This window comes from Rana temporaria, chromosome 13, assembly GCF_905171775.1.
Source record: "Rana temporaria chromosome 13, aRanTem1.1, whole genome shotgun sequence".
Classification (NCBI taxonomy): domain Eukaryota; kingdom Metazoa; phylum Chordata; class Amphibia; order Anura; family Ranidae; genus Rana; species Rana temporaria.
Window position 1 is genome coordinate 20466346 of NC_053501.1, and position 10547 is coordinate 20476892.

Here is a 10547-nt window from a genome sequence, read left to right on the forward strand (position 1 = left end):
TCACCCGGGTGCGGCCCCCCTAGCAATGCCACTGTCCGCCCCCAAGCGCACATAATTTCCAGTATCGGAGCATTTGCACAAGTACTGATACTCATGCAAATGCTTAGTATCGGTATCACCCTAACATATACAAACTTTTACATGTCTGTATGAAAATGGAAGCACAATAGAGAATATACTTGCCCACTTTTCTTTCTATTTCTGCCAGGAAGACACGTCGGTAATACATCAGGACTGAGCACAAAGACCCCAATAGAGAAGTTTTACTCACGTGGCTGCTTCTCCACAGCATCAATAATACTGTCAATGACATCTTCAAGCTCCACTTCATTCACAGACTTTAGTGCTTCGATAAGATATTTACTGGCCTCTCTGTGTGAAAGAATAAACATGAACATTAATTACCAAAAGTTACCACCCCCATCCATTCTATTCCACACTTGCAGCGGTTTATGATCTGGCATAAGAATAAGCCCTCAATCTCTCCCTTGGCTGTTGTGCTGGGGGGGGGGCACTGCAGAGACTGCTCCAGGGGTACAGAATTATTTCCTTTTGTACCGATCATCTTATAAAAGTAGATATAAATCTACTCACCAAAACCTCAATCTTTAACATTTTCATATTTTTAAAATCCTCAGCTTTCATTAGGAGAATACCAGGTGATCCTGCCATGATGGTGCTTGAGGCACTTCTTGTTTTAGGTTCCTGATAGTGCTCCTGCATTGTCACCCTCTCACACAGGCTTCCTATGGAGACTATTGGCAGCTGTGCCAACGCACATTAGACAGGCAGGTCTCACTGTGATCACCATCAGGAAAACAATGCAACATTTCCTTTTGTAATTGCTTATTGAAAAAAAAACTGGGACAGGACTCCAAAGTCAGGGGATGGGCCTGAGGTAGACTGGATGGGGAGAACTGTCAGGGGACCAGGACCGAAATGTTGTTAAAGAGGAACTGCAGTCTGCTCACATCATTTGTAATAAAAACATCTTTGCCATTCTGAAGCTTCCCTCCAACTACTTTGCAAGGCTGCATCTGATGGGCGCCGGAGACGGCTGCATCTGATGGGCCCCCGGAGACGGCTGCATCTGATGGGCCCCCAGAGACGGCTGCATCTGATGGGCCCCCAGAGACGGCTGCATCTGATGGGCCCCCAGAGACGGCTGCATCTGATGGGCCCCCAGAGACGGCTGCATCTGATGGGCCCCCAGAGACGGCTGCATCTGATGGGCCCCCAGAGACGGCTGCATCTGATGGGCCCCCAGAGACGGCTGCATCTGATGGGCCCCCAGAGACGGCTGCATCTGATGGGCCCCCAGAGACGGCTGCATCTGATGGGCCCCCAGAGACGGCTGCATCTGATGGGCCCCCAGAGACGGCTGCATCTGATGGGCCCCCAGAGACGGCTGCATCTGATGGGCCCCCAGAGACGGCTGCATCTGATGGGCCCCCAGAGACGGCTGCATCTGATGGGCCCCCGGAGACGGCTGCATCTGATGGGCGCCGGAGACGGCTGAATCTGATGGGCCGCCGGAGACGGCTGCATCTGATGGGCGCCGGAGACGGCTGCATCTGATGGGCGCCGGAGACGGCTGAATCTGATGGGCCGCCGGAGACGGCTGCATCTGATGGGCCCCCGGAGACGGCTGAATCTGATAGGCCCCCGGAGACGGCTGAATCTGATAGGCCGCCGGAGACGGCTGAATCTGATAGGCCGCCGGAGACGGCTGAATCTGATAGGCCGCCGGAGACGGCTGCATCTGATGGGCCCCCGGAGACGGCTGAATCTGATGGGCCGCCGGAGACGGCTGCATCTGATGGGCCCCCGGAGACGGCTGCATCTGATGGGCCCCCGGAGACGGCTGCATCTGATGGGCCCCCGGAGAGGCTGCATCTGATGGGCCCCCGGAGAGGCTGCATCTGATGGGCGCTTTATTAAAAAGGTGGGGTATACATCGGCAGGGCAAACGGGGTGGCAAAATGGATTTCACCTAGGGCAGGGGTGCCCAACCTTTTGAAGAGCGAGGGCCACTTAAGCAACTTGGTAACCATTTGCGGGCCACAATGAGTGGAGCGGGCGGATGACAGGTCACGGCTACTCTATAGGCCCTCCGATCCGCCCAGATGAAAGGGTAAGAATTCCCTTCTGTTTTTCGGATTGGAGGTAGGCGGGCGTAAACGGACATCTGTCGCTCTATAGCGGTGAATTGAGGGTCCTATTTGGTCGGGCTGATTGTGTGAAAGGGGACTAAGACTGCTTTCACACTGATGTGCTGCGGTTTACCCACACTGCGGGTGCAGCGTAGTTTACCCACACTGCGGGTGCAGCGTAGTGCCCCTGTGTCTATCCTGCTGGTTAGCTGAACTTTGCCATAGACTTCACCTGTGGCAAAAGCCAGCGCTGAAGAGGAAGCATCAACTTATGGGGCTCTGCTCCGCAGCCACTTTCTTCCTCTACCACCAGCTTCATTCACAACACTAATGCTGTGGTATGGCGGGTCAGCAACCTGCGATCTAGGCTTGCCAACCCACCATTCCAGAGCAGGAAGTCACGGGCCACATCAGAGGGCTCCGCGGGCCACATGTGCCCCCCGGGCCACTAGTTGGCCACCCCTGACCTAGAGTGTCACCCACCCTGTTCCTATTGCGCATGCGCGAGGCATGCTGCGCTTTCTGAATGGTCCCGCCGTCTTCTGGGACCTCTGTGTGTCTCCCAGAAAGCAGTGGGAGGGGAAGGAGGAAAGTCCGGAAGTTTCATACAGTAGATTGCCGCATCATTGTGTCCCGAAAGTGGGAGCGGGTACCTGGTTTTGACAGGTGTCCGATCCAAGCCCTCCCCCCAAAAGGTGCCATATGGGGAGGGGCAAACAAGCGGAGCTTCCCATTTTGGGTGGGGCTCCGCTTTAAGACCCCTTTCACACTGGGTCGTTTTGCAGGTGCTATTGCTCTAAAAATAACATCTGCAAAGCGACCTGAAACAGCTGCCGCTGCTGTGTCTCCAGTGCGAAAGCCCCAAGGGTTTTCACACTGGAGCGTTGCGCTAGCAGGGCGGTAAAAAAAAAAGTCCTGCTAGCCGCAACTTTGGAGCGGTGTGTATACCGCTCCTGCCCATTGAAATCAATAGGACACCACGGCTATACCGCCGGCAATGCGCCTTGCAGAGGCGCTTTGCGGTGGTTTTTACCCTTTCTCGGCCGCTAGTGAGGGGGTAAAACCGCCCCGCCAGCGGCTGAATAGCGCAGCGAAATTGTCGGTGAAGCGCCGACACCGCCCCCACATGAAAGGGCCTTTGTATAATAATGAGATGTAAATTGTGGACATGCTTTATTATTGCACCATTTATGAACAAAAGAAAAAGTGCAACTTCAGTCATTTTTTTCATCTTTCCATCTATGAAATCTTCTGCCCTTGTTGTTGTTTTAACTTTGGATAATAAAACATTTTTTTTTCTGCCAGTAAATACCTTATACAGCCCACTTCCTGTTTCTTGTCTGATCCTTAGCCTAGGCCAGTGATGGCGAACCTTGGCACCCCAGATGTTTTGAAACTACATTTCCCATGATGCTCAACTACACTGCAGATTGCATGAGCATCATGGGATATGTAGTTCCAAAACATCTGGGGTGCCAAGGTTCGCCATCACTGCCCTAGGCCTATGACATCATGTACAGCTCCCTCTCTCACTCTTGTGAGTTTGCCAGGAAGGAAGGGGGGAGGAGTCATAAGAGGGCCAATGAGAGCTGGAGGGGTGAATCTGTAAATCCATGAAGTAAACAGACAGCAGCTTCCGCTGCCCACAGTTAAAATGGCTGCAGCCAAACTCAGTAGAAGGAGATTTCTGCAGCATATTTGGCAAGTACAGAATCGCAGTATATATAAAATAATATGCAAAGTGGTTGGAGGGAAGCTTCAGAATGGCAAATATGTTTTTATTACAAATGATGTGAGAGGACAAAGTTTGTTCCCCACAGATGAGGTGTGGGAACACACGTGACATTGTGTGTTTTCCCGGACGCAGGGGTCATTTATTCTTATTGGCTCCCTACATACATCTAACAAACGCAGGCGCATGCACCGCCGTCACAGCGCATTGCACTGCAGCAGCGCGCAGTTTGGTGTGGCGCAATATCACAAACGACGCCTGCACCACAGCTCACATTGAAATGAATGGGCTGCCTTAGAGGTGATGCTCAGGGATGCAACTCATGGTAACGAGCATGACAGACACCATTCCCAGAAGGAAGAGTCAGCACCTCTCCTAATAGATGAGCCCCGGTGTCCCCCATCCCCCCGGTATACTCACGCCCTCAGCACCAAGCCGTGCATTTTAAACACCGAGTTCACTTTACTCTTCATCTTGTCAGCTGCCATCTCCAAACCTTCCCGCCAAATCCCAGGAAACAGCTGACCGCCAAACTTCCGCGGCCGGTCACTAGAGCGCCGCTTACCTTGTCCCCGTTAGGCCGCCATCTTTCCGGAGACCTGCCCAGGCTCAGACATTCCACCACACCGTCTGCTGCTCTGGATACTTTCTTTTTTTTTTCCTTTCACAAGAATATAATTCAGGTGTAATAAGAATTCTGCTTCTCGGGGACTGCATTAGGTGAGGTACAGGCTATAATGTTATTACAGTCTCTGGTATGAGAGAAGGAAGTAAGAGCGGGCGTGTCCCCTCCGGCGATCCGTACTCAGCTGGCTGTTGTCATTGGAGACGGCTGGTGACAGCTGGGGGGAGATCTGACAGCTCATGGCTTCTCCACAACAAAGCTATTGTGTGGCCGAGGAGAGGAGCGGGCATTGCGCCGCCATGGACCGGCACTGCCTCTATGTGTGGGGGGGATATGTGGTAAGAGGGTCGCTCCACACCACATGCAGTCCAGTGTGGTTTTTATCCTGGATCAAAAACGCATTGGGAAGTAGGTTGTATGGTCTTTAACCACTTCAGCCCCGCAAGGATTTACCCCCTTCCTGACCAGGCCATTTTTTTTGCGATACAGCACTGCGTCGCTTTAACAGGCAATTGCGCTGTCGTGCGACGTTATACTCAAACAAAATTGACGTCCTTTTGTTCCCACAAATAGAGATTTCTTTTGTTGGTATTTGATCACCTCTGCGGTTTTTATTTTTTGCGCTATAAACAAAAAAAGGGCGACTATTTTAAAAAAAAACACAATATTTTGTACTTTTTGCTCTAATATCCCCAATTTATTTATTTTTTCTTAAAAAGCTAATCATTTCCTCAGTTTAGGCCGATATCTATTCTTCTACATATTTTTTGGTAATAAAAATCGCAGTAAATCCCCTTTCACACTGGGGCGCTTTATCGACAATTTTATGGTGCTATTCGGCCGCTACCAGGGCTGTTTTACCCCCCCGCTAGCGGCCGAGAAAGGGTTAAAAACCGCTGCAAAGCGCCTCTGCAGTGGTGCGTTTCCGGCGGTATAGCTGCGGTGCCCCATTGATTTCAATGGGCAGGAGTGGTGAAGGCGCGGTATACACACCGCTCCAAAGATGCGTCTAGCAGGACTTTTTTTGCCATCCTGCCAACGCACCACTCCAGTGTGAAAGCCCTCGGGGGCTTTCACACTGGAGACACAGCAGTGGCTGTTTAGGGTCGGTTTGCGGGCGCTATTTTTAGCGCAATAGCGCCTGCAAACCGCTCCAGTGTGAAACAGGTCTTAACGTATATTGATTGGTTTTGCGCAAAAGTTATAGCGTCTACAAAATAGGGGAAAGATTTACCGTATTTATCGGCGTATACCGCGCACTATTTTGCCCTGAAAATCAGGGCAAAATCGTGGGTGCGCGGTATACGCCGATACCCGCTTTCCCGCGCCGAATTTGCTGACGTCCTGGACGTACAGGACGTCAGCGCGGGAGTAGCCGAGCTTGCCCGACGATACACGAGTGTACTGCGCTCGGTATATGTCGGCGCAGTATTCAAACTCGGCACGGGGAGGACCCCGCAGAAGGACGCCGGACCCGACGAAGAGGACACCCGAAGCCGCAGATGGACGCCGCGCAAGACACCAAAACTGTAAGTACAAAAAACTTTTTTTTCCACAGGAATGGGGGCAACTTTAGGGGTGCGCGCTATACGCGGGAGCGCGCTATACCCCGATAAATACGGTATTTTTTTATTCAATTTTTTTACTAGTAATGGGGGTGATCAGAAATGTTATTTTTTTCTTTTATTGGGACTGCGACATTATGGTGGACAGATCGGACACTTTTGACACATTTTTGGGACCATTGGCATTGATACAGCGATCAGTGCTATAAACATGCACTGATTACTGTATAAATGTCACTGGCAGGGCGAGAGTTAACAGTATGGGGCGATCAAGGGGTTAATTGTGTGTCCTAGGGAGTGATTCTAACTGTGGGGGGTTGGGACTGCCTGGGTGAGGAGAGCGATCGTTGTTCATACTTATTGTGAACAACAGATCGCTCTCCACACCCCGGACAGCACAGCGATCTGTCTGTTTGCATTGACAGATCCCCGTTCTGTCTCTGTGTGGAGGGATCACAGGTGCGCGGTGGTCATCACGAGCGCTGGGCACGCACATTGGCACCAGCAACGCACTGGAACGCCTCAAAAACACACATGCAGAAGAGCATCTGGAAACCATCCGGACTGCGTTTCTGTGGTGTGAACCGGCCCCTTGGCTCACTTCACATCCATGCATGTTGCTTTTGTGCGTTTCTATTTCTATGCATGCTCCTTTTTGCTGAGCTTTCCCTGTTTTTTTTTTTTTGGTTGCGATTTGCGTTTTATTTTGCCTGTACATTCACTGTATATGGCCGGCTGCTAAGGAGCAGGCACGGAAGCCAGCCGTCGCATCCTTAAAGCGGAGGTTCACCCTAAAAGAACTATGTACCATCCCATCCAGCATACTTGCGTCAGCTACAGTATGCTTTTTTTTTTTTGCGCTGTATTTACCGTTTAATCGTTCGGTTTCTTTTCAGACTCCCGCGGGGAATAGGCATTCCTATGAAGAGGGGAACATGATTGACGTGCGGCTATGGCGCGTCACGCGTTCCGAAAATAGGCGAAATAGGACGCGGCTGTATACGGCGCCTGCGCAGTCAGCTCCTAGTCTGTGCGCAGGCGCCGTATAGCGCCGTGAAGAGCCGAGTCCTAGTCCGGCTATTTTCGGAACGCGTCAATCATGTTCCCCTCTTCATAGGAACGCCTATCCCCCTGCGGGAGTCTGAAAAGAAACCGAACGATTAAAGGTAAATACAGCGCAAAAAAAAAAAGAAGCATACTGTAGCTGACGCAAGTATGGTGGATGGGATGGTACATAGATGTTTTTTAGGGTGAACCTCCGCTTTAACAACTGATGAGTCATCAGCTGTCTGAATATAAAAAAAAGAATTTTGCTTGGTTTAAAAAAAAATATTTCGTGCCCCCCCCCAAAAAAACATAACAGACCCTTATCCGAGCACACAGGAAAGAGGGGGGAGCAAGCCCTCTCCCCCAACCCCAAATCACCTTGTCCCCATGTTGATGAGGACAAGGGCCTCATCCCCACAACTCTGGGCTGTGGCTGTGGGGGGGGGGTCTGCGGGCGGGGGGCTTATCACAATCTGGAAGACCCCTTTAACAAGTAGGCCCCCCAGATCCCGGCCCCCCCCTTATGTGAATGAGGAGGGGGTACATAGTACCATGTGTGTGGTATTTTCAAATATGTTTGTTTTTGTTTTTTTTACAACACAAACTGCTCACATAAACAAAAAGGGGAAAAAAAAACACTGTCCTGGCAACAATGCAGGATTGGACGATGCCATCTCTGGGAGTTTTTCATGCAGCCTTCGGGAGGTACATAACTGCCCTACACTTACAGAAAGAGCATTATCCGACTTTAGTCTACGTTCCCACTACTGCGACCCCAAAGTCACACGATTTAAGCCTCGTACACATGATCGGATTACACAACTGGAATTGTGTGATGACAGGCTGTTGGAAACAAAGCCTTAGTCAAAGCTGCACTTTGTTTTTATTCACAGGCCCCCCCCCCCACTTGCATAGAGAGCTTTCCATAAAGGTGAACTAATCACTTAAGGTCCACCCTATAGAAGTTTTACTACTACAGGGCAGCACCTCTGTGCCAGATCATGTGTGTATATATACATTATATAACCAAAAGTATTGGGACGCCTGACTGACACATTTCGCCCTGCCCCCAGTAGTTCCCTGCTTGTAGCTTAAATTATTTTTGAATGATCTTCACATTTCATTTATTTTAACAAATCTCTTACAGACAATTGAAGAAAATGAAGTTTACTTGCCAAATGACGAAATCTGGGTCTACGACAGTGAATGCGGGTTATGGTAAGTTGTCTTTAATCCAGATTCCCCCCCCCCCCCCAGCAATTAAAACAAGTTGCAGGGTTTTGATACTCCACTACAAGCATTGCTCTTCTATATTAACAGATGATTAGACCTTGTGTACACAGCAAGAAAAAATGTTACAGAGGAGTCCAGTGCTAGAATTATTGCTTCTCGCTCAGATGTTTGCGGCGATGCCCTACATGCGTGGTGCAAACACTGTTTACATATGTGATCACGTTTATTGCTACATAAGGAATGTAAACATCTCTTGACTGGTCCTCTTTATCTCTTTATAAAGAGATTTGTGGTCTTTTAGGCTCTCCTCTACCCATAAATTGGTTGTAAAGCCTAAACATTAATGCATTCCTTACATTAAGGTTAACGTTTTTTAGGTGTCAGCATCCCCTCTCACCCCCCCTTTAATTATTCGATCCCACGCCATGCATGTCTGCAGCTCTTCTCTCCCCTCACTTCCGGGTCTCACTGGCTTTTCTGGGGCACCAGGATCCATTGTTGGCTCCCAGTGCTGCCAATCATAGCAAGTGACGAGGGAGTGGGGGGCAGAGCCAAGTCCCGCTGTCTGCCTCTATTGACACAGACAGCGGGGCTTGGGGGTGCTAACATGCACAAAGTGGCTTGGATGGAGGGGAGGGGCTAGGAGCGCAGTCGGGGACCCGAAAATAGGTGGTTTGCGGTCACTCTGTGCAATTTCATTGCACAGAGCAGCTAAGTATAGACATATTTGTCATAAAAAAAAAAAAAAATTACCATTACAATCGCTTTTAAAAGTAAAAAAAAAAAATCATGTTGATATGGCCCGAGAGCTGGAAGTGACGGCGACATCGCTCCGGTCCTCCAAGGGCATAGAGATGAGCGGTGGCCATCTAGTCATCACTTATCTCTATGGAAAATCGCTGCCGACGCCTGATGGTTTCTGGAGATACCAATTGGTTAACGTTGGCCCGGGAAGTGGCGGGGCGAATCGGCCACTTTTATCTTAAAGCCAACTGCCTGTAGAAAAATATTCTCCATGCACACTGGACGTTCAAATAACATTATAAAAACGCCAGTAGCTTTGCAGTGAGTCTTATAACGTTTTTTTGTGTTTTAAACATTTTTTTTTTTTTTTTCAATGGATCAAAAACGTTAAACGCTGGTGATCCACGTTTTTGAGCGTTAGGCCTCATGTACACAGCTGCTGGTAAATGGATGTTTAGGAGCAGTTATGCATTTTTTCCTGAACAGGGGCTTTTATAGTTGTTTCTAGGCAGTTAAGTTTAGAGGCTTTTTTGGAACGCAAAAAAATGGGTTCAGGACGGACGTAACCTGCATTTAGGCACATTTTTGTTTATAAGCATTCCAATGGGAACATGTAAGATATGGGAGAAACACAATTTGCACCACATGCTGTTGCCTGCAAGGGGGGGGGGGGAGAGGGTGAGACAGACATACAGGCAGAGAGAGAGAGAAGCTCAGCAGAGAGACAGTCAGAGAGAGGGGGGCAGAGAGTGGGAAACAGGCATAGAGAGAGAGAGAGGCAGGCAGAGAGAGAGAGAGAGAGACACACACAAACAGGCATAGAGAGAGAGAGAGAGAGAGAGAGAGAGAGAGAGAGAGGCAGGCAGGCACAGAGAGAGAGAGAGACACACACACACACAAACAGGCATAGAGAGAGACAGGCACACAGAGAGAGAGACACACAAACACGGGCACAGACAGAGAGAGAGAGAGAGAGACAGGCACAGTGAGAGAGAGAGAGAGAGAGGCAGGCACAGAGAGAGAGAGAGAGAGAGAGAGAGACACACACAAACAGGCATAGAGAGAGACAGGCACACAGAGAGAGAGACACACACAAACAGGCATAGAGAGAGACAGGCACACAGAGAGAGAGACACACACAAACAGGCATAGAGAGAGACAGGCACACAGAGAGAGAGAGACACACACACAAACAGGCACATTGTGGACATTTGGGAGGGTCTCCTGAGGTTATCTTTAAAAAAGCTTCTAACCTTAACTGCTGCTAAACTGATGACGCGTACACACGGCCGTTTTTCATGATGTGAAAAATGCCATTTTTTCAAATGGTCATTAAAAACCATCGTGTGTGGGCTCCAGAGCATTTTTCTCGACATAAAAAATGGGCATTAAAAATTTAGAACATGCTGTAATTCTTCTTGTCGTTTTTCTTCTTGTCGTTTTTACTT

At 49.5% G+C, this 10547-nt stretch overlaps 2 protein-coding genes across 2 annotated transcripts in view; one reads left to right on the forward strand and one right to left on the reverse strand.

Annotated features, from left to right (window-relative positions):
- POLE2 (DNA polymerase epsilon 2, accessory subunit) overlaps positions 1-4439 on the reverse strand; it is a 35577-nt gene extending 31138 nt beyond the window's left edge. The window contains exons 1-2 of the mRNA XM_040333881.1: positions 4306-4439; positions 272-372 (exon numbers count right to left, since the gene is read on the reverse strand). Of these exons, the coding sequence (XP_040189815.1) occupies positions 272-372; positions 4306-4373 (169 nt within the window). The 5' untranslated portion in view covers positions 4374-4439. The remainder of the gene's footprint in view (positions 1-271; positions 373-4305) is intronic.
- Positions 4440-4669: 230 nt separating this feature from the next.
- KLHDC1 (kelch domain containing 1) overlaps positions 4670-10547 on the forward strand; it is a 27858-nt gene continuing 21980 nt past the window's right edge. The window contains 2 exon segments of the mRNA XM_040333203.1: positions 4670-4848; positions 8270-8340. Coding sequence (XP_040189137.1) covers positions 4750-4848; positions 8270-8340 — 170 coding nt within the window. The 5' untranslated portion in view covers positions 4670-4749.